General features: G+C 39.9%; 1 protein-coding gene and 1 long non-coding RNA gene across 2 annotated transcripts in view; one reads left to right on the top strand and one right to left on the bottom strand.

Annotated features, from left to right (window-relative positions):
- LOC108427699 overlaps window positions 1-5,276 on the top strand; it is a 12,533-nt gene extending 7,257 nt beyond the window's left edge. The window contains exon 3 of the long non-coding RNA XR_001857876.2: window positions 4,219-5,276. This is a non-coding gene — a long non-coding RNA (uncharacterized LOC108427699). The remainder of the gene's footprint in view (window positions 1-4,218) is intronic.
- Window positions 1,662-24,615, bottom strand: dpt (dermatopontin). Its single transcript, XM_017698069.2, has 4 exons — window positions 23,311-24,615; window positions 3,277-3,402; window positions 2,823-2,930; window positions 1,662-2,649 (listed from the first exon to the last, which is right to left on the bottom strand). Exons 1-4 carry the CDS (start codon window positions 23,598-23,600, stop codon window positions 2,583-2,585), a joined length of 591 nt encoding a protein of 196 aa, XP_017553558.1. The 5' UTR covers window positions 23,601-24,615; the 3' UTR covers window positions 1,662-2,582.

Raw genomic sequence — 24,615 nt, 5'->3', positions numbered from 1 at the left:
TTAAAGATGTTACATACTTTTTAAATGTAGTGGGTAAGTATTCTTGTAACACTTTATTTGAAGTGGTCCTTTGTAGATGATTAACAAACTCTTAACATCATCAGTGTCAGTAACACATCAACAACATATCTGTGAAGTAGCAGTAGTGAAACATCTGAATACACTGAAGTAAATATCTTGTAGAGGTTCTGTTGATACATTACTGACATTTAGTAGATGTTTTGTTAATATGTTACTTCTAATCTGCAAAAAAAACTTACCCAACCTTATCCAACCCCTCACTGCTGACACACAGCTCGTATAATGTCTATAGAAAAGCATTAAGGATATAATAGGATACTCCGGCGCTGAAGTTCTTAAGCCTAAGGTCAACATAATCAATGCTAAGAGTCAACTAGACGCATGTAAAGCCCCCTGGCATTGGTCTATGGAGCAACAGATATGTGTTCTCTAGACTGATGAAGCACCATACCTTTGGGACAAGATGAAGTGTGATCCAGAACTAATCATCCAACATCAGTACCTGACCTTACTAGTGCTCTTGTGGTCGAATGCAGTCAAATCCTCACAGCATGTTCCAATATTTAGTTTAAAGCTTTCCCAGAAGAGTAGAGGCTGTTACAGCAGCAAAGAGGAGACAAACTCGCTATAATACAACTGATTTTAGAAGAAATGTTGGATGAGCAGAAGTGTCTACAAACTTATGGACACAGTGCATTTATATTGCTGCTCTAAACCATCTGACTTATAAAAACTATATAAGAGTTCAACAGTTGTACCACTTTTGTTTATGGCAGTACAGTAATGGTTTTTTTTAAACTCTGTTCCATTCTAGGTCTTCACATTGAATTCCTATTTCCCTTTGCCGTTGCTCACATATCTCAGTTTTGAGCTTTAACGTTTTATTTTAGACTGAAAATATCTCAAAAAAGGAAGAAGAGCACCTAACAAGCTTCCTATGCTGACAGATGTTTGATATACTAAGACATTCCAGTGCAGTTCTATAGGGAACTTCAGTATCTTTTTTTTTCCTACTCAAGTTCTTCTACTTTGTCATGAGTCGTTATTTTAATGAAGTAACAATATTTTCGATTATGGATGAGTTTAGTCTACTTTCCCCACGTCTGTGGGTTACCTCAGGCCTTATTTAGCAGATAATGGGCAACAATACCTAGTAAGCTTCATTAAACTTGAGGAAATGTTTCTTCATACTGTTGATTACATGTCAGCACTATTTATTTTAACATTGACAGAATGAGTCTGAGGGAGATACTCTAGATATTGTCTGGGCCTCATTGAAGTCAGGCTTAAGAATGTCCTCTAAACCCAAACATCCACGCACAACCTGTAATTCTCTTTCATTCTGCCCTTCAGACTCTCTCTCACACATACAAACACATAGCACATCTTAGTCAGTCAGCACAAACACACAAATCACACACACATTTCTCCACAAGAAGCATAAACAAAAAGACCCAGCATAGCGGAGTTAGAGTTAAATGTACCATAATTGCTGGAGTAATGAGTAGTACGAAATGCAGCAGAAGACTGCAGTAAAATGCAGCGCTTTACTCAGAAAAGAACCAGTGAAGTATGTTCTTTGTGCACGGAGGATTTCACTGAAGAACAGAAAACATCATTTTGCTCAGCAGAGCAACCAGTTTGTCCAAAAAAGTTGCTTTATTAGTACTTTTCCGGTCACCTTAAACATTTGATACAAAATATAACAAAGCTCAGGGTGTATCTTTGCCCAGATGTATGCTAGAGGTGTCAGGCCTACTTCTTCTTCTTCTTTTTTTATTTTTCTTTGCGTATTACATCAAGAGTCAATTCCTAAACAATGGCTAAGCGAAGTTTTGGCCTAACCTGCATTGCGAGTAATGAATCACCACTGGAAATTTTTCCTAGTCTAGGCTAAGGCGAAATGGTATTGGGCCTTAGTTTGGGATCAAAAGCATTAAGAGTATATAAGAAAATCAGCAAAAAATGCAGTTAGAGAAATGTTTGAATGTGAAATACACAGGTTTTAGTTTTTTTAAGCTGATGTCACATGGATTATGTACAGTACTGTGCAAAAGTCTCTCAAGAAGTCACTAGTGAGAAAAGGTGCTCTCATAAGGATGGAGGACCACCCCAGAAATCAGCATCACTGAATGCGTTTGGGGTTACTTGGATTGTGAGAGATAGAAAATGCAGCCAATTTATGAGACTGAACTTTTGAGGTGTGGAAAAAAAAATGTTTCTGCAGATTTCTGTGCAAAAACAAATGGATTGAGTCTCCCAAAAAGAACAGAATTCCTGACGCAGAGAAATGAATGACTGCTATTTAATGGGGGGGGGTCTCTGAGTTTTGCACAGTTCTGTAGATGCAAAATAAACAAAATGAATCATGCAGGGTTACATACAATGGAAAAATGATGACATAGGAGCTTATAATGTATACAGTGCACACATGTTAAAGTGATAAATGAATGAATCAGGTAATTTATGATAAAGTTGTATGTACATTAAATGTGAGGGGACAGCATGTATGGCTAGGTGCACTTGAAAAGTTTGGTGCTTTACAGACTTTGGATGTCGCTTCAGAAGTTCTGAAATTCACAATCAAAATCTGTCATCCTGCACATGATGTACTTCCACTGCCGATCCCTGCAACAAAGTAAAGCATTCCAATCAGACTGAGCAAAAAGCAATTTACTTCATTCCCAGCACGCTGTTTATGAAGGCTGTGGAGCTGTTAAATGAACAAGGCCTGAGGCCAAATCTTTAACAAGGGCTGCAAATAATTTGTGATCGCTTTGAAATAAGGCACTCATGCATACCTGAGCACACCGCTGAAGGTGGTCTGAGCCCCCCTGATGAAATAGCCATAGGAGGGCACGACCATCTCACCCTCTTGCCTGTAGTACTCCGGAACATCATTGGTCTTCCTGTTGGATGCAAAAGGGGAGGATTTTGGCACTATTATGGTATCAAATTAGAGCACATGCAGATATTATCAAAGGGAAAGCTGAACGAATAAAACATATATTGACACAACCTTGTCTTTATCTTGACTTTCTGTTTACTCGGCAGTAAATGTGTTGTTCTATTCAAGTGGAAATGATATGCATTTGAATCAAGGTAAATACAGTGTATCACTTTTTTAAGTGCAGTGTGTAATGATTACCTTAAATGAGCCATAATTAATGTAATGTATGATAATTAATGAATGTATGTACCATGTAATCTGGTCTGATTAAGATTATATACTTTGAAGCCCCTGGACAGACTCACCAGCAGGAGTAAGGGCACCTGCGACTGTAGCGGCAGCAATAGAACTGCCACTCCCGGTCCAGCACTGAGGGAAAGTACTGACTCTGTATTCCAGCCACCAGCCCATTGTTTGTACACGAGGAGGACCTGCAGGGAGATATGAGCAAATTACAATCATGTTATTGGCCAACACATCCATCACATCTGTCGTCCTTAAGGACAGACGCAGATAGATTGGCATACATACGAGGAAGCTTGGGTCAGAGCACTGGATCAGACATTTGCTAAAGTCCATCTTAAAAATTAACACATTAAAAATCTACAACACTATGGAAGCCTTGCGGACATGATATGTAAACCTGTTTATCTGGGCAGCAAACATTTATTTATTTATAAAAACACAAACATAAATAATGTAAATACAAATAAACAATTTAACACTACATTATGATTTGATGTCTGTGTTAAACATTTCCCAAACTCTCCTCGAGGAAGCCCAGTATTTACAGTTACCCTCCAATATTTGGCTGATCAATACTTTATTAACCCCTTATGTTAAATCTTAGGTCATGTAGCATGCAGTAAAAGTTTGAACCCACTGGACGGTCTTTACCATTTAACATCCCTTTAAGGGCTTAAATGAAATCAGATGTGCTGCTGATGAAATTTAACAAATTCATGCAATGACTAGAGTAAATCAAGCAGTCAGGAACAGAATCTTTGCTCTTCTACCTGTATTCTTCAAAATCAGCATATCAATAACTCACAAATTCCGTGTTTATTTGTATTTATACTAAGGCTACATACTGTTTTACAAGCAAAGACACACTTACATAACAGCAATAACAGGAATAAATAGTTTTTCAAGACTTTTGCAGTCCTTTACTGACAACACATAACACTATATAACATTAACAGCCAGACTGCTTGCCGTTTTAACTTAAAACAATCTTTTTTTTACAGTGTAGTCTCAAGATTGAAGCTCACAATCCTCTGGTCACCACCAAAAATCCTCAACCACTGAGCTACCATAGCCAAAACCGACCAGAGCAAACATGTTGCCTATAATCGGGACCAGCACAACAGTCCGTTCGTCTGAGTCTCTGGATGTGCAGAAAACCACTTCACAGGAAAAGTCGACAACATCTCACCATGGCGAATTCTCAAGAATTAAGATTGGGGGTGGGGTTAAAGTCAGGGACATGGCATGATTAGCAATTATAGCAACGGTTTTTGTTATATAAGATATGTCCCATTCAGTGTAATTACTATTCATTTTCTGTACAACGCTTGGAAACATAGCTTCAGGTTTTGTGATGCCACCACGTGTCACGCATCAAATTTCCTTTCAGCTTTTTGTGTTAGCTTTGTAGCTAGCGTGCTCACAAGCTAACTTTGTTCTGGGCTATATCTACAAAACAGAATTTCATGATCAAATAGATAACATGCCAATACACATGATATATGAGGCTAAATGGAAAACTAAGATGTAATGTAGGAAGACAAACTTTTATTTTACATAAGAAACAATGTGCAATTTTATCATGCTAAATTTGAATAACATGCTCAGCGAAATACAGACTTTAAACATGCAAATTCCTTAAATGGTCTAGGTAATACTCCTAAACTGGTATTAGCAGTTTTGAGAGGAACACGATTTAGATCACAAGAGATCCACGCAGAGCGTTTTTACTTAAATAAATATCCTACTATTTTGCTGGTGTGACTGTCATTAGCTAATATACAGTATATTAAATGTGATTATATTGTATTATTTGGGGTTTATCTCTTTTGTGTGATGTTTTACATAATTAAGTATTGAATGTGCTGTTTTGAAAACAATAAAAGTTGATTCTGAAATAAAAGGAGACTTGGGGAGCAAAGTCAAGCAGTGCTTTATCCCATACAGATATCCTTGCTCACGTTCCTGTTCTGAAGAGAACACCAGATAACGAAAAGGCCAGTGGTCAAGACAGGACAGTAAGGTATCAGTCTCAGAGTCATGGAACTACAGAGAGTAGGACCTGTACTCTCACGTCTTTCTGCCTGGGTGTCACCAGGCCAACGAAACTGGCCTGTAAGTCCCATAAGGACTCCAAGCCACCTAACGAATGCTAACACTTCATTAACTGTCCGTATATATTTTCAAGTGCTGCAGGTGAAGTGTGGTTTACGTTTTGCGTTGAATTAGTATTCAAAGAGAACTCAGTCAAAACTTGGCGAAGGACATTCAAAGTTGATTTTGCATTTGTGGCCCAAAAATCGAGGCAAATGTGTGAGTCAGAAAAAATCCAACTCAACGGCCCTGACTTTACAATTATTATTTCAGGCTTTACAGGGTGAGTCACAGCAGCACCTACACAAATGTTTGTTCTCCTAATTCAGTAATGATACGTCTTACCATTTTAACAAAAAAATTTACATAGTGCAGCTTTAAATTCAGCAAACAAACAGTAATTGTCCTTTAAAAGGTGCAGAAGTGTGTTCTCTGTAGGGGATGTGTACTTATTTTCACATAGAAAACCAACAAAATACTGACCAGGGGTGCACAAACTTTTGCATACTACTGTAGATTTCATTATATTAATAGCATAATATTAATATGCTGTTTATATTTAAGAGTTTTTCTTAATTTTCTTAATCTACATTCCACAGGCCTATATGTGGCATTGTTCATTCTCATGACTACACATGGTAGTTACTGAATAATTCAAAGAAGTTACTTAATAATCAGTCTAAAGATTAAGGACCAAATATTCAGTGTGGTTCAGCGCTTCAGATGAGCATCATTCATCATTCCTGTGAGCTGCATGCTGCATTACATAATCTTACTGACCAAAGCAGTTCAAAGCTCTAACCCCTATGTTAGTCTATGTTATTTACTGGCATTTGTCTGTATTTCACCACGGCTGCAGTCGTGCGTCACAGTGTGAAGCAGCAGAGAATTGATTTATTGTGTCAATAGCCCTGACTTTTTAATGGACTAAAGAGTTGGTCTCAGGGTCAACACAGACCTTAAACTAATTAGGCCCATGTCAGAGGAGGCTGACAGGCAGGAGATGTTTGTGAGGTTTTCTGTAAATACAGGACTGTTGATGGTTTCTGCTTGTGTATGGCCCATACAGGATGTTGTCATCACAACAGATCCGCCAGCATCAGTCCTGTCCTGCTCCCCTGCCACCAGCAGCTCTGGCCCTTTGTCATGACAACGCTGACACCATAGGGAACGAATCCACCAATGGGGAAAGGGATCAGCTTGTCCCAGTGGAATGTCATCTTAACTGGAGCACAAATCAAAGTGACTGCTTCAGTGGTGCCAAGAAAGTGGTCCTTCTCAAGAGACAAGCCGAGATCTCAGGGTGGGGTGGGGCAGCAGAGAGGAGCACAAAGGCTCTACAAACATGTAAACAGCATGTAGATGAGTAACATTGAATTATAAGCCTTACAGTGACAAGCTTAAATGAAACACTGCCATATTATAAATAAGTCCTATAATTGAAGTATTAATCTTGAGACTTATAACTACAACAAGTTAATTTACAGTTACATAACAACAAATTATTGAAATTAATATGCAACTTCTGTAGTTATGAGAGACATAAAATGTACTGGCCCACAGATAGACCCTTAGGGTTTAAGGGATTTTAACTCAATTAACTTGGAAAAGAAAGTAAAACATAAAAGTGACAAACTTAATATGTTTATTCCATTCATAGTTGAAATTGTACTCTAAAATGTGCAGAAAAAAGCAGATTTACATCTATTCCCCACAGAGGATGTGTTTTTGTTTTCAATTTCAAAATCAACCAAATATATTATTTTACCACAAAAATCCCAATTTTTATAACTGTACCTACAACAAACTCTATGCTGCCTCTGTACATGTGCAGCATGAAGAATGTTGCTGCCTAATTTTGGATTCAGTAGACTCCATTAAATGAGCTTGGCCTACTGGTTTAGTGCCTATGTAAAATCAGCTTTGTTTTTTCTTGACTTAATTATAAATTATGATGAAGTGATATAAAAAGTGAGCATGAATAAGCACACAACGAAGTACAGCGTACTCCGAAGAGTCAGAATATAAAATCTGCTTGGTACACAGGACAGATGGCATTAGTCTTAGTGGAAATAAGTAAGTATATGTGAATAGATTTAAAGTATAAATACAAATGGTGGAATGCAGAAATTGTTCTATATTGTCCACAAAATATGTGTAAAAATGGCAATAAATCAGTAAAAAAGACAAAATGAAAAAAGCAATTTTGACATGACAGCTACAAATTGTTGGATAGGTGTTAACAATTCTTTTCAGGCCACAGCATGACACAGTATGCTTACATTGTATTAGGTGCACCCCGTTCAAATTCTGACCTTTAATTGGCAATTGTCAGCAGGTGACTGGCGTAGCTGAACTCTTATATTCTCAAGGCCCCAGCTGCCCTGGGCCGGGCAGTAGGAGGTCGAGGCCACACGACTCCAGCTCAAAGGAAATCTCCCAAAGTGGGCAGATTTGAGAGCGGATCAGGCAGGCCCACGCTGAGCCCAATTAACTCAGAGGCAAATCCCCCTGTGTGCCCTCGGAGCAGGAGAGAGAATGCTGAGGAGTTCCTTTAGGACCCAGCGGTCCTGAACTTCTGCCTCTCTGAAGTTTGTCCCAGATGGCAGACTCTGCCTCTTCCTCCAAGTCATGGAGCTGTAATGTTTAAGCCAGAGCTCACTGACCCAAAAAACAGCAGTTTTCTAATGATGACAGGTGTTTTAGAAAGCTAAAAAACCAAAACTGACAAACCAAATGAACTAGCTTGAGATGAGGAGAACATCTCAGAACAGCTGAAATATTTCAGCTGCAGGGGGCATTTCCCAAAAAGTGAAACCTGATTGGTTAGCGACAGGACGGCTGCAGTTTTACTGCAATGCATCAACTAACATTTCGACACTTGGCCAAAATTCATGTTACTACGCTTACTGAAATTTACCAAACATCTGTAGCAATATCTCTCAGTGCTACCTTACTTAGCTAAGATTTGATGTTTTTCAGAGAGGTGAGCTGACAACATTAGAAATAGAACCCTGCAGGGTCAAAACAAACAACATTAACAATGTTCATAAATATTTTACTATGACATGTTATAACCATGACATACTGTATACTATTTTAGTTGCTAAGCCTGCGGCCCAGCTGTCCTTTGGCAGTTTTGTTTGTTTGTTTTGTTTTGGTTAGTTTTTAGAACCAACAATATTTGCCCCATGACTTTTAGATGTATGGCACAACACCTGAAAGAAGTAAACAGTTTAGAACAGTGCGGATGGGAGATGTTAATCTAGAACACTGAGTCGAGAACATTCTAGAACAGTGTAAAAGAGGGAGAACATTCTGAATAGGGTAAATAAGGGAGAACATTGTAGAATAGTATAAAGGAGAGAGAACACTCTAGAACAATGTGAAAGTGGGAGAACATTCTGACTGAAACATTTGAATGAAAAATAATCTAATACAGTAAAAATGGGAGATATCAATCTAAAACAGTGTAAATTACAGAGAACAATCTAGAAAAGTGTAAAGGAGGGAGAACATTCTAGAACAGAGTGAATGAGGAGATCATTCTAGAACAATGTGAATAAGGAAAACATTTTTTAAAATTTAAATTCAAGAAAACAGCCTAGAACAGCATGATAAGGGGAGAACATTCAAGAACAGCACAAAGAAGCAAGATGAAGAAGTCATTCTAGAACAGTGTGAATAGTGAAAAACATTCTAGAACAGTATAAATAAAAAAGAAGCCTAAACGAGTGTGAAAAGAGAGAACATTCAAGAACAGCATAAAAGCATGTAAAACAGTTGAAGAGGATGAATGATGAAGAACATTTTAGAATAGTGTGAATGGAGGAAACATTCTAGAACAGTATAAATGAAGAGAACATCCAAGAACAGAATGAATTGGGAAACATTCTAGGACAGTGTGAGTGATAAGAACATTCTAGAACAATGTGAATAAGAAAAAAATGTTCTAGAAAAGTGTAAATTAAAAAAACAGCCTAGAACAGCATGAAAAGGGGAGATCATTCAAGATCAGCATAAAGAAGCAAGAAGACTGTAAAAAAGGCAAATGAGGAGGTCATTCTAGACCAGAGCGAACAAGATAGAACATTCTAGAACAGAGTGAATGGAAAAACATTTAAGAACAGTTTGAATGGGTGGAATATTTAAGAACAGCATAAATGAAGGAGAAAATGGTTTTACAGCGTGAATGGGGAGGACATTCTAAAAATAGTGTGAATAGGGAGAAGCATTCAAGAACACTGCAAGTGGAGAAGAATCTAGATCCTAGAAATCTCCAATCATATAGATGTGGAAAAACCGACCAAATGCTTACTGGTGCCTGTAGGCTCTGTCCTTCAAAGTGACCTCCTGCTGGCCTAACAGTGACTATGTGGCAGGTTGGGATTGTGTTCAGGCTGAATCCATTACACCCATGTGGCTTTCTTTGCGCTCATAAAAGCAAAGGTTCTTCCATGAGGAAATGTCTTTCTGGACACAATACGGAAAGACCGTGCCAAGTATGAAACCCTCTCTAAAAGCACAGGAAATGGCTCCATACACACTTCAGTGTGACAGTGAGGAATATGTTCCTTCCTGACAGCTACAGTCAACTCTGAACTGTTATTCAAGTACGTTATTCAAATGTGTTATTACATTATTTCATCATCTTTCGGACTCTCCCTGTACTCACCAGCTGAGTGATGTACTTCTTTTGTCAATGTTAACCCCTTAAAATCCCAGGCTTATAGCATAATAAGACTTATTATTCAGTAAATACAGGGACTTCAACGCAAACCAGTTGAGATATCCTTAGAGAAGTGTGCAATAAAACTTTGGCCATTTAAGCGGTTAACTGTCCAATGAAATAAATATTCATTCTTTGAGTGTCCTGGTCTCCCTCATTACCATGGACTGCTGGCAGTTAACTCAGTTCTAAGCAGTGTGTAAGCTTCTGAGACCAGTCAGAGACACAGCAAAACAACATGCTTTGCTCAATAATAAAGCTTACGTTGTTCCACGCTGTTCAAAGGAACTCATAAGCCTGTAATTAGTCAATTTGTTCCAAGAATTTGAAACTTTGGAATGAAAATTAAATTGAGCACTGAAATCAAAATAAAAGTTTGATGAGATTTTACTGTAGAGCAGTGTTCATTAGGCTACATTACTCCTACATAAGACTACCATGACAACTGACATAAACCTCCATAAACATGTAAATAAACAACTATATTTTTTGGTGGAATGACATAACATGTTATAATAACTGACTGTAGCTTAATGTTTACCACAGTGTCATAATGCTGTGATGTATGATGATGTGACATAGCTTCACTCACTTCATCAGAAAAAAAGGTTCACTTTTGACCAGTGGCGAGCCATGACTAATAGAGCCATGACTATTAGAGCCATGACTATTAGAGCCATGACTATTAGAGCCATGACTATTAGAGCCATGACTATTAGAGCCATGAGTATTAGAGCCATGACTATTAGAGCCATGACTATTAGAGCCATGACTATTAGAGCCATGACTATTAGAGCCATGACTATTAGAGCCATGAGTATTAGAGCCATGACTATTAGAGCCATGACTATTAGAGCCATGAGTATTAGAGCCATGACTATTAGAGCCATGACTATTAGAGCCATGAGTATTAGAGCCATGACTATTAGAGCCATGAGTATTAGAGCCATGACTATTAGAGCCATGACTATTAGAGCCATGACTATTAGAGCCATGAGTATTAGAGCCATGACTATTAGAACCATGAGTATTAGAGCCATGACTATTAGAGCCATGCCTATTAGAGCCATGAGTATTAGAGCCATGACTATTAGAACCATGAGTATTAGAGCCATGACTATTAGAGCCATGACTATTAGAGCCATGAGTATTAGAGCCATGACTATTAGAGCCATGACTATTAGAGCCATGAGTATTAGAGCCATGACTATTAGAGCCATGAGTATTAGAGCCATGACTATTAGAGCCATGCCTATTAGAGCCATGACTATTAGAGCCATGACTATTAGAGCCATGACTATTAGAGCCATGACTATTAGAGCCATGCCTATTAGAGCCATGACTAATAGAGCCATGACTATTAGATCCATGACTATTAGAGCCATGAGTATTAGAGCCATGACTATTAGAGCCATGACTACTAGAGCCATGAACTCCATTTGAATTTCCGGCAGGCCTAGAATGACTTTTGTTCTGACAAAACTGGTCCAGCTTCTTGGAAATCAAAACCTGATTGGTTGATTCCATTGTCATTTCATCATATTATCAGCATTATGGCACTATGACATACAGTAAGCTACAAAGTCCATGCAATTTCACCTCAGACAGTGTCATTACCTAATACAGGCAGAAAAATCACTGTCATCTGACACATATTATGACAACTTGACATCAAAGTTGGCGAATACAACAATTAGGACACTTGGCAGCCATTGGAGTAAGTGTTTATAAATGTTTATGTAGGTCTACGTCAGTTATCATGAAGATAGGAGTCATGTAGCCTTACGAACACTGTCCTGCAGTAAAGTGTTATGAAAGGTTTTAATACTGACCTCCTGAAAGTAGTGTCACAGGAATCTTGAGCCTCTCAAAGGCTGAACTTTTGACCTCTGGCTATTTCTAGTTTCCAAAACAGTACTCTGCTGTTTTCAAAATATAATCTGATTAGCAAGGACAAAAATATTGGTTACTAAATTGTATTCTGATGTGTAATTACACTGAACGGAAAAGAAAAACAAGACATTTCTATTGTTTGTGTCACAATAAGCTTATGTACTTGTACACAAATCAGTCTAATACCTCATCATCCCAAAAGGTTAATTAGTCTGCACTGCTTTTTCATAAATCGAGAATGTGATGTTTTGTGTGTTCTCATGGTGTACTGCTGAGTGGAAGGTGCTGGGCTACATCTCCTGCTGTGTAATCTGACTTCCAGCATGTTCTGTAGTGCACACACACATTCATACAAACACACACCTCACTACTGCTACCACCATGACCGCCACTTGGATTTATTAATGCAACAATACCAGCAAAGCTTAAAGCACAGTATGTAAAGGTCACCATTGCTGCACAATAAGGGCATTTATTGTGTGCTTATTATGGACTCTTTCATGTTTAGTGCCATGGAAAATGATCAACTCATGTCATTAAAATTAGTACAACCTGAACAGATCATAGTCAATGACCACATTAACTCTGACTGTTCTGGTCATTGTCCCTTTTTTACAAACCCTCATTTCACTGTTTAGGATCTAATGTAGTATTAAGACGATGTATTAGTAGTCAACTGTAATACTCTAGACTGTAATTGTCGCAGGTCTGGAACAGACTTACATTTTTAGACTTAAAAACTATGAACTGAAAGTATTAGCTCATATGCATAATTGCCCTCTTACCCTCTAAATGTTAGGTAAAATTAAAGAAGTTAGTTTCTTTAGCGTTGTACTGAAACTACAGCGAGATTCATTCGAAAGAGGCTCAGGATATTCTGTGGTAACTCCTGTTAGGATGAAACAATTTGTAATGTGTAAGTGATTGCAGTACATGCGATGCTGGAAGTGATCTCTGTTTTCTACCAAACACATGAAGAGCCACAGGGGTGTGCACCCAGTAGTTGCAAACAGACATTAAACGGCACAGCACAGGGGCATCATAGCTTGTTTGAAGCTCCATATACCGAGAAGCTCATTGGATGTCGTTTCATTCACATTGCTTCATCCAAGTGAGTATCATTATAGAATATTTGGGACCTCTTTCAAGTGAATCTCCCTGTACAGGACCAATGTTCCTAAAAGTGGAATGAAAGCTTAGGATCACCAGTCTACATTGTGCAATCTGCATGCCTGAATCATCACACACTTGCCTCAAACTGTGACGACTTATTAAGTAATCCTAAACAGACTTGTTCTTGTGGTTTCTGACAATGTATGATGCTGTATGTCTATTTAAATGGGCAAAAATCACAAAACCAAAACAGCAGTCGCAGTCAGTAAAGCCTGAATTTTGTCCTCACATTAGCTAATTTAGCCTCAAAGCTCCAGTGTAAAAAGCTAACTTAAGATACCAAACATATATTGGCTCACTGATTCCATTTCAGAAAAGAAGAAAATTGCATATATTAGATTTTATGCCTATGTTTGTCATACGTCTGTCAGTCCACCTTCCCTCTATAGTTGCAGTTCAGACAAAAAGGTCATTTAACAATGGAATCAACATGGGCCTTCTTCTAGTGGATGCTATAGGCACATATTATTTGAGTTTTTGTCTTGTTTTTATATAATCTGAATATGCCAGCTGCCCTTTATACTGTTTCAAAACTTCATGATGAAAAGATCAATAGAAAATATTCATCCATTCATCCATCCTCAACTGCTTATCTGGTCTGGTCGTGGTGGCAGCAGCCTAAGCAAAGAGGCCCAGGCCTTCCTCTCCCCCGCCACCTCCTCCAGCTCTTCCAGAGGGCTTCCAGCACTCCCAAGACAGTCGAGAGATATAATCCCTCCAACATGTCCTGGGTCTTCCCCGGGGTCTCCTTCCCGTCGGACATGTCTGGAACACCTCCCTAGGGCATCCAGAGGCCATCTTTACCAGATGCCTGAACCACCTCAGCTGGCTTCTCTCAACGTGGAGGAGCAGCGGCTCTACTCCGAGCCTCTCCTAAATTGCCAATCTTCTCACCCTATCTCTAAGGGAGAGCCCAGTGACCCTGCGCAGAAAGCTCATTTCGGCTGCTTGTATCTGCGATCTCGTTCTTTCGGTCACTACCCAAAGCTCGTGACCATAGGTGAGAGTCGAAACGTAGATTGACCGGTAAATTGACAGCTTCGTCTTCTGGCTCCGCTCTCTCTTCACCATGACGGACTGGTATAGGGTCCGCATTACTGCAGACGCCGCACCAATCTGCCTGTCAACCTCTTGCTCCATCCTTCCTTCACTCGTGAACAAAATCCCAAGATATTTAAACTCTTCCACTTGGGGCAAGTGAGAGAGCTGGAGGTCCCGGCCTGATGACGCTAACAGGACCACATCATCCGCAAAAAGCCGACATGAAATCCTGAGGCTACCATACTGGACATCCTCTGCCACTTGGCTGTTCCGAGAAATTCTGTCCATAAAAGTTATGAACAGAATCGGTGACAACAGACAGCCCTGGTGGAGTCCAACCCTGACTGAAAAACAATCCAACTTACTATCCGATGGCTATATGAACCAAGCTCCTGCTCCGTTTGTACAGGGACTGAATAGCCCATAACAATGAGCCCCTCACCCCGTACTCCCGGAGCACTCCCCACAGGATCCCCCGAGGGACGTAGTCGAATGCCTTCTCCAAATCCACAAAACACATGTAGACTGGTTGGGCGAACTCCCACGCACCCTCCAGGACCCTGGTGAGGATAAAAAGCTGGTCCAGTGTTCCACGACCTGTGACTCTCTTCTCCAGTACCCCTGCATAGTAGGCTGAGAAGTGTGATCCCCCGATAGTTGGAACACACCCCCCGGTCCCCTTTCTTAAAAAGTGGGACCACCACCCCGGTCTGCCATTCCAGGGGGACCGCCCCAGATGTCCACATGATGTTGCAGAGATGTTAAGCCAAGACAGCCCTACAACATCCAAAGCCCTCAGGAATTCCGGCCAGATCTCATCCACCCCTGGTGCTCTGCCACCAAGGAGTTTTCCAACCACCTTGGCTATCTCAGCCCAAGTGATGGACGGACCCTCGCTCGGATCTCCAAGCTCTGCCTCCTCTTGGAAAGGATTGTTGGTGGGATTGAGAAGATCCTTGAAGTATTCCTTCCACCGTCCAATGATGTCCCCAGTTGAAGTCAGCAGCCCCCCAGCCCCACTGTATACAGTGTTGGTCGGGAACTGCTTTCCTCTCCTGAGGAACCTTCTTGGTGCCTGTCGATAGTCTTTCTCCATGGCCTCACCAAACTCCTCCCACACACGAGTTTTTCCCTCAGCAACCACCGAAGCCGCGACCTGCTTGGCCCTTCAGTACCCATCTTTAGCCTCCAGAGTCCCACAAGCCAACCAGGCCCGATAGGACTCTTTCTGCAGCTTGATGGCTTCCTTTACCCAAGGTGTCCACCAACGGGTTCAGGGATTGCCGCCATGACAGGCACCTATGACCTTGCAGCCACAGCTCCGATCCGCTGCATCGACAATGGAGGCATGGAACAGGGCCCACTCAGATTTGATGTCAACAGCCTCCCTCGGTATGCGGTCGAAGCTTTGTCGGATGTGGGAGTTGAAGATCTTTTTGGTACGTTCCTCTGCCAGATGTTCCCAACAAACCTTTACAACTCATTTGGGTCTGCCAGATCTGTCCTTTATTTTCACCCACGGTCTGATCCAACTCACCACTAGGTGGTGATCGGTTGACAGCTCCACTCCTCTCTTCACTCAGGTGTCCAAAACACATGGTCGCGAATCCGATGACACAACTACGAAGTCGATCAGGTGTCCTGATGCCATGTGCACTTATGCACACCTTTGTGTTCAAACATGGTGTTTGTTATGGACAGACTGTGACGAGCACAGAACTCCAATAACAAAACACCACTCGGGTTCAGATCCAGTTCAGTTCAATAGAAAATGTTTTTTAAATTATTTAATTTGTATTTTTTTGTTCTGACAGCAATGATATGCTTGCTTATGCTAATTCTTTGAGCATATGAATCCTGAATTATGTCCACCATCAAATGAGGGTAGAATATATATGGATGTAAAGCAGGGCTGCCCAATCCTGGTCCTGAAGATTTACCACTCTGAAAAGTTCAGATTTAACACACTTGGTTCTGATATCCAGATGCCCCTGAAGGTCTTCATTACTTGTATCTGGTGTGTTTGATTAAGGTTGGAGCTAAACTGTGCAGGGTGGTAGATCTTCAGCAGCAGGATTAGGCATCCCTAAATTAGAGTGTCCCGGTAAACAGGAAACAGCATTGGCCCCAACCTGTAAAAAAGGCTCATAATCAGATCCTTTATGCCTTTTCCATTAATCTGCATCTGTGTGCCAACAAATATCATCACTCAGTCAAAATACTGAAGGCTGAAGACGGTACAGCTTTTAAGTCCTAACCACTGATGATGACGAGACAAAATATCAAGGATCATATGTGTCAGATTTTGGTCTGAGTTAAAAGACCAGTTTTCCTGTTTCTGGCCAGCAACCAGTGCAGATCACCTCACCTCCCTTGCATTCTCTGTGCAAACTCAGCATCCCACTTATCCACCAACTTCTAACATAATCACTGGCATTTTACTCCCTACAAAATATGCTCAGGATGTCTTGTGAATATTTTCTTATTAACATATCCCTATGTTTTGTGTACTAAAATTAAAATATAATAAACTGTAAACCGTACATAAATAAATAAATAAACTGTAAATGTGTGTTCATACATAATGCATGTTATCAATCATATCAAAATCTTGACTTATCTTTATGTATATTTCCATTTTTACATTATTTGAAAACATAAGGTGCCCTTTACACAGAAACTGGTCAGAATTACTTTGTAAATGTAAATAATATCTAATCACATTATAATTCTAACAATCTTTCTGTTTAGCAAGCTACCCGTCTGTTTTTTGCATCTTGTGTTGTGTGTAGCCATCGTGGGCAGTGATGAGCAGCACCAGGTTTCCAAATAAATTCCATGTGCATGACATGTGATGCTGAACATAAAGCTGAATCTGACTTTAGAAAGAAATCATCTTGTAATTTACAGAGCACATGTAAGGCCTGTAGTTAAGCTGTGTTTATGCTAGACTGGGCCGCAGTGCACTGTCTCTCTTAAAGACAACTTCGTTATCTACTCTCTAGAACAATAACATACCATCTGAAATTAGCTAAAGATGTTCCATGCAGATTGTTGGAGGCTGGAGGAACTGTTATGCTACAGCTCTGATAAATCTCAGTCACTTCAGCCTCATCTGGCCATTCAAAAATGTAAACACCAGCTTTTTGTCCTTTCAGTCTTTAGAGTCATGAGAAATAATAAATAAAAGCATGGACTTTTATAATATTATATATATTATAGAGCAAGTCTTTTTCAGATACCTTAATGACTCTTCAGGCAGGTACCCTACAGATGACTTATTTGTCCAGTTTGCACAGTTAGCATTGTGCAAACTACATGCCTCAAACCATGCTGAGTTGTTAACCCCTTAAATGGCCAGGTCCCACCAATAGGCCAAAAGTTTCATTACATACTTCCATAACCCAAGAAGAGCTCAGCCGGTTTTCATTGAAGTGACTGTAGTTACTTAATATGTAAGAAGCCTGTTATTTTAAGAGGTTAAGTAAGCTGAAACTTGTTCTTGTGGTTTCTGACCCAGTATGACTTTGGTCCTTGATTATACCTTGCATTAAAATGTGTTTTTGAGTATCAGATCCTCTTCAGATTTCACTTCACTGCATGAAAAGCCAGGTGTAACACTCCCCAGGATGCATTGTGAGCAGAGTACAATCAGATCACTCAAACCACTTTCGGAAGTGATTAAGGACGGATCTTGACCACATTTAACACAAGGGTAAACGGAATACATTTTCATTATGCAGGTGAGAGAATAAATAATAGATATAGGTAACAATAGGTAAGGTGGGAGAATAAACAGTAAAACGAAAGACTGAGCATTCAGGACAATTTAGTTAGCTCCAAACCAAGAGCCTTCATGCATTCCTGGCCAATGAAAGTGTCAAGACCAAACATATCCACTCTTATGGTAACCATGAAAAGAGCAAACAAAAGTAAAACAAAAACAATGTATATGTTGAAGTCCTTTTTATGTAAGAAAAGTACAACCAGATCTTATCTGGTCATACTGGCGATACTGTCACGATTGGCCCCTCCCAGTCCTGTCCATGTGTTTGTGTCTTGGTTTAGCCCATGTGCGTTTGTTTTGGTTTAGCCCCCTCGTTTCATGACTCCATCCCTGATTGTCTCCACCTGTTTTCCGCCTGTCCCTCGTTTTCCCTGTGTATTTAAGCCCCTTGTGTTGGCTGGTCTTTGTTGGTGTTATCTGCTGTGTTGGTTGTTCTGGTTACTGTGTGTTGTTTGAACCTGCTTATTGTTTATTGTTTGTCTGTCATATCTGCCCCCCGTTCAGTCCGTGTTGGCTCTATGACCCTGGACTGTTACGACCCTGATTTGGTATTTGCCCATAATAAATCTCGCTTATCCCAGCACCTGTGTTCGCCTCCTCGCTCCCCATTACAGATACATTTTAATGAAAAGTGTAAATGGAGCCAAAGTTTGTCTAGGACAGGTGATGATCTAGGTGTAAGATGCAAGGTGTAAACAGGCTCACGACAAAAATGGACAAAAGTACATCACAAAGCTAAAACAGTAGTAGCAGCCACTGCAGTCCGAATTTTGTCCATTGTTTGTCAGCTACATAAGCCTCACAGTGCTAGTGCAAAACCAAAGAAGCAAACTTCAGACACCAAGCATGTCTCTTGGAAAATTGAGTACAACTGATTGAACATTCAATTTAGTGGATGCTGGGAGCTGTACGATGACCTATATTGTGTTGTCACTGCACACTCGCTAAAATGTCTGAGAACTACAAAAGACCCTTTTACAGCATGTCCCTGAGCCGAGGCACCCAATGTTCCTGACCTCCTGCCGACAGTCCATGACTGAGGTGTCCTTGAGCAAGACACCTAACCCCCAACTGCTCCGTGGATAGGGCTGCCCACCACTCCGGGCAAGTGTGCTCACTGCCCCCTAGTGTGTGTTCACTAGTGTGTATGTGGTGTTTCACTTCACGGATGGGTTAAATGCCAAGGTGGAATTTCCCCGGTTGTGGGATCAAAAAAGTATCACTTAACTTATTGTAGTTCTTTGACGAACCAAGAGTAGTTGATCTATTTCATTCTTTTGCCACCTTTAAGACTTAAAGTGTTTTTTTATTTGTCATTGCAACTTTGAACATAAGTACCAAATTTGTGAAGAAAGGATGATGTGTTGATTTAGGATTTTAAAAACTTCCCATAGCGCTTAGAGGATTCTACCAGACACAAAGAAGGAACTGGACAGGCTTGTTGGACAAGCTTAAGTACATGGAGCCCATTTCCTTTAAGAGTCTATAGAGATTTGCATACTTTTGCAGAGGCTCATCTGATGTACGTGCCTGTTGTCCACTCATAAAAGGTGCTTTCTGGGCATTGTACAAGTCCCTTAAACCTAAGCCCCCCAACCACCCCTGACCCCAAATGTGTTTTTTTATGGCCAGTGGTTGACTGAGCACTAAAACTGAGGCTAACTTAAATGACACATGGAAGTTCTGGTTCAACAGAAATGCCTGTTTGTCTCTTCTCGGCACAGTCTTGTTGGCTTTCAACTTTTTTTCCTTCCATGGTAAACAAATCATTCTGATGTTACCACAGCAACCACCCAGCTCCATAAACAGTGGAGCAGTGATATTTTATTGCAGCCTTTTACTTCTGAGCTTTCACTGAAACACACAAGGCTTAAATCCTGCAACATTAAATTGGGTGAAAATAGAGCATCAGCAAGCATGAGATATATAAAGGTGTTCAATGGACGTAAATACAGCATATAAGCATAGGAAAATTCAATTTCTTAACAGTCCACAAACATATACAGTGTACATATGAGGATGTTTGTGCAACAGATAATCAGTGGCCTGCTGTTTGTGTTGATGAGGCCTCATGACGTGTGAACACCTGATGAAAAGAGCTGCCTGTTCAGTCTGTTTCATCTGTGAAACATTGCATGACTAGTCAGCTGCTTGCCTTCAAGGAGTATTTGCTCTCCAGATGTTCTGCATCTGGGCCCAAAGATGATGCGTAATTTAGAGTACTAAGGCACAGTTACAGTTAACTAACTCCATTTCGTTTAGTTATGGAAGATTGTTCCAAACACTGTCTAAAACTGCTTTGGCTGACTGGGACTGAATAATACTTGATCAAGACTGCCAAATAATGACTCTATCCATTTGATGGATTTGGAGGGTTTATTTTTAAAGCTATGAGTTCAGACTGTTATTCGTAACTTTCTTGCATCTGGGTATAATTAAAATACAGTACTGTACATAAGTCAGAGCCCTTCATTTAGTATTTCCTTTCCAGTAAAAATGCCCTTTAAATGCATGTTGTCATCAGTAAAAAGTATCTTGTGTGTCCATTCTTTGCCTATATTACAGCTTCCATTCTTTTGGGGACACTCGTTTTGAGTCTTTCAAAAAATCTGTTTGAGACATTTTTCTGCCTCTCCAAAGTTCAGGCTTAGAAGTTGGTTGAGTGTTTGTTCAGTGATGTTGAGGCCTGGACTCTGAGGTGGTCAATCCATTGTTCTCAGCACACCAGCAGCTTCTCTGTTTAGGTTCTTTTTCTCAGTAATGGCTTCTTGACAGCTACACATCCTTTAAGACTAATAGTGCTGAGTTGTTATGTCACAGTAGAATGATGGATGGATTTTTTCACATCTGAAGCAAGAGTGGAGCTTGATTATCTCATTTTATTGCTTTAATAATGTCTGATAGTGACAGTTTTGGTGGTTTACCAGGTCTTACACAGTTGTTAGGAGCTTAATTTTCTCCCTATGTTTTTATCATTTTTTGAGCTCCAGTTTTGGAAACTCCTGTTTTTTTTACCTATCCCTTTGACTTTCTCCTTCTTTATGTGAGTGGATTAGCTTATAACACTTCACAATACTGTTTCTTAGTGAATAAGTAACTAATCAGGAACTAAGTAGGAACCATGCATGTACAGTACTGTGCAAATGTCAGAGACCACCCTTTTTTTTTAATTCTAGCCAAATGGTTATTAAGTATATTTTAGAAGATATTTTTGAGGAGATTAAGCTAATCAGTAACACTTTACTGTTTTTTAGTTAATAAGTAACTAATCAGGAATTAATCAGGAACAAATGAGTAGTTCTGCACTAATGCTTAAGTAACTACACTTAACTACCAAGAACTACTAGTTAACTACTCAGTAGGAAATAGTGAACTAGTGATTAGGGTAGTTCACTATTAACTAAACAATTACTACTGAGTCTCATAGAGAATTTCCTAGTAACTATGCTTTCTTAGAGTAACTACTCATAAATTACTGATCAATTCTACATGAATTGCTCAATACCTGAGTTTGACAAGGTTCCTGTTAAACTATTAACTGATGTAGTTTATTCCAACACTTCCAACAGTAGTGAAATACACTACACAGTGTGCAGTTTCTACAATATAATTCATTATACCCTCCATTTCTATTCACAGAAACAGGTGTGCTCAGAGAAGGCTGGGGCATCACACCACACTGTACTGACTGGTGCCCCTTGTGTGTTTGTTTTGATCAGAAACCCTAAAAGGCTAATCTTCATATTTGGCAGTGTGAACCAATTTGCACATCAGCCTATCAGCCTCTATGAGACTCAGTAGTTATTGTTTAGTTAATAGTGAACTACCCTAATCATTAGTTCACTATTACCTACTGAGTAGTTAACTAGTAATTCTTGGCAGTTAAGTGTAGTTACTTAAGCATTGGTGCAGAACTACTGCTTAGTTCTTGATTAGTTACTTACTAACTAAAAACCAGAATTTTAAAGTGTTACCGATTAGCTCAATCTCCTCAAAAATATCTTCTAAAATATACTTAATAACCATTTGGCTAGAATAAAAAAAAATAATGGGTGGTCTCTGACATTTGCACAATACTGTACATGCATGGCAATAGGTTTGGGTTTTGTTCTTTCAAATCTGAGTACTGAGCTTTTTTTTTTTTACATTAGTTCGGTAAATGGTATTTGCCAGACTGGATTGCAGTTTGCTGTAATTCTCTGCTTTGAGCAGCTGGTGTGGGAGACTGGGGCAGAGATAATGTTCTGCTCAGAACACACTACTCAATCAGAGCAGCTTGCGGGCCACCTTCTGCCCTTGTGCAGTGTGTGGCCAAATGAAACATACACACACACAGACACAGACACACACACACACTAGGGCTGGGATGGTATGAAAATTTGCTATGATGACCAAAATGATCACTGTTTTCACTGTTCTCACAGTACCATTCAGTAGATATACTGGAAATGGCAAAAACATTGATACACAATAATTTCCCCAAACTCATTATGTTCTATTGCTTTCATTGAACTTCTTGTATTTCTTCATTAGACCAAAATTTAATCTCTTACATAACCAGAATTTGCTAGTGGGTCCAAACATCTTATACATCCCTTTGTAGCTTTGGAAAAAGCTGGTAAGCATTGTAATCCATGTAGTTTACTGAATAATAAGCCTTAGGATATAGTAAGCCTGTGATTGTAAGGGGTTAAATGATTTTTTCTAATTGTTTTAAATGAAAATGTTTAGTACATAGTAGTATGTTTTTAAATGTACCATTCACTCTCTGTCCAGTTCATATATCGAATTTAAGCCAGTTTTGAACTGTTTTTATGATATCACAAGAAACCTTTCATTCAGCCCAGCCCATTCACACTGAAGTTGTTAAAAGTATTTGAGCCTGGACTGATTTTTGAACAAGGCGTGACACAGGCAAACCAATCAGAACAGAGGCAATTTACATATTTCAGTGTTAAAGACACACTAACAAAACAGTCTAATTCATATTAAGGGACAACGAGAAGGTGTAAAATGATCATGTAAAAATGTTTTTGCTACATAAAACCACAAAAAAACTTATGGGTGAAAACATGGGAAAGGGCCAACAGAAAACACAAGAAAAATGTACAACATGTGCTCTTCAATGTAAACATGCTTTCTCTTTGCATATGCTTCACAGTCAGACTGAAGCAGTAGACTTTCAAATTTCCACTGTGACTTCAGCTGCATATAAAACATGAAGTTGTATGATTATCACTGGGTTTTCTATCATGATGTATCATTAAAACCAAAGACTGTCCCATGCCTAACACACAGATGTTGCATATTATATATTGCACATTATGCTTGATGTCTCAGCACATAAAAAACTGGGCAGCAAACATGCAGACTTACCACTCCATTCCAGCACGATTGATATCATCCCACCAGCACTCGGTGGGCTCCCCCAGGTTGTGGGGTGTCGGCTGGCACTCAAAAGTCCACAGACGGTCCGAGCCCTCATTCTCACTGAAGTAGCTCCTGATGGCTACTAAAGCTTCACCGTGCGGGCACTGGAAGTTAAAGCCCTGCCGCCATGTATTGACCCATTCCTCCTCATAGATGTAGTTGGGCCGGGCACGGGCCACACCGGCCAACAGCAACAGCACAGGCAGTGCCCGGAGAGCGAGGGCTGACTTCATCATGGACTCGAACGCTGAGAAACCTCTGACTGCTCACACTGCCGTCTGCTAGTCTTTAAGCCTCTCTGTGGAGTGTTTGCTGTCCAGATGTTCTGTATCTGGCTCCGGAGGTGATATGTAATTTGCAGCTCCAAGTCACAGTTATGGTCAATTTTTTTTCTGTTTGTTCAGTTAAAGAGGATTTTCCTAAACAATATCCCAGTCTGCTTTGTAGAGAGTGAGCTGCTAGATGCTTTAAACTGAAATTTTCCCAAGGGAACTCCAGCAACAGCAAAAAGCAGAAGCCAAGACTGCCAAGAAGTGATGCTATCCATTCTTCCTAATGGAGGAAGGGCTTGTGTTCATTTTATTTCATCAGCTCAACACGGACATTGCTTGGAAAAGACTCTGGTGTTTAGAACGAGCCAACACCATTAGAAGGAGAACATTCAGGACAAACGCCAGAGCTATTCCTGAGCCTACTCCATCACTTCCTTGGAGCTGTAAACACTCCATAAAGCCCTAACACCATCCTGACATGCTCGCTTTGTTAGTGACTAATATTTAACAGTAAGTCAAGTGTTGACCTTCAGTGTTCATAAGACTAAAAATTCTAATGACTGGTTCCTCTACAAGTTTAAATGACTACAGCTGTCAAAACAAAGTGACCTAGCAGTTGGTTTGAGTGTGTGTAAAAATGGAAAGGTAAATCTGGGATTGCAATGGAGAAAAATGTACAGTGTACTGAAAAACATGCTGATTAATTCATGGAATGAGCATCTGAAGGCTGATTTAACTCTTACATGCACATCTTGGGATGCTAGCAACCAGAGGTGCAGTCTACGTGATATGCATGCATATGGCATATACCCACAAGGATATCACTTTTAAAGCTTCACTATGAAAGTACTTTTTTAAGCTGAAAGCCGTAGCATTACTGGGCCATGAGAACAGAAAACACACTAAAATATGGCATCCTTGCACTACTTTGTGTTGCTCTGTAAAGTCTGATAAGGAGTTTTTCAGACCATGTCATACA

This window comes from Pygocentrus nattereri, chromosome 26, assembly GCF_015220715.1.
Source record: "Pygocentrus nattereri isolate fPygNat1 chromosome 26, fPygNat1.pri, whole genome shotgun sequence".
In the NCBI taxonomy this organism is placed as follows: domain Eukaryota; kingdom Metazoa; phylum Chordata; class Actinopteri; order Characiformes; family Serrasalmidae; genus Pygocentrus; species Pygocentrus nattereri.
Note: the sequence above shows the minus strand (reverse complement) of the source record. Positions and strands in the feature narration are given on the sequence as shown.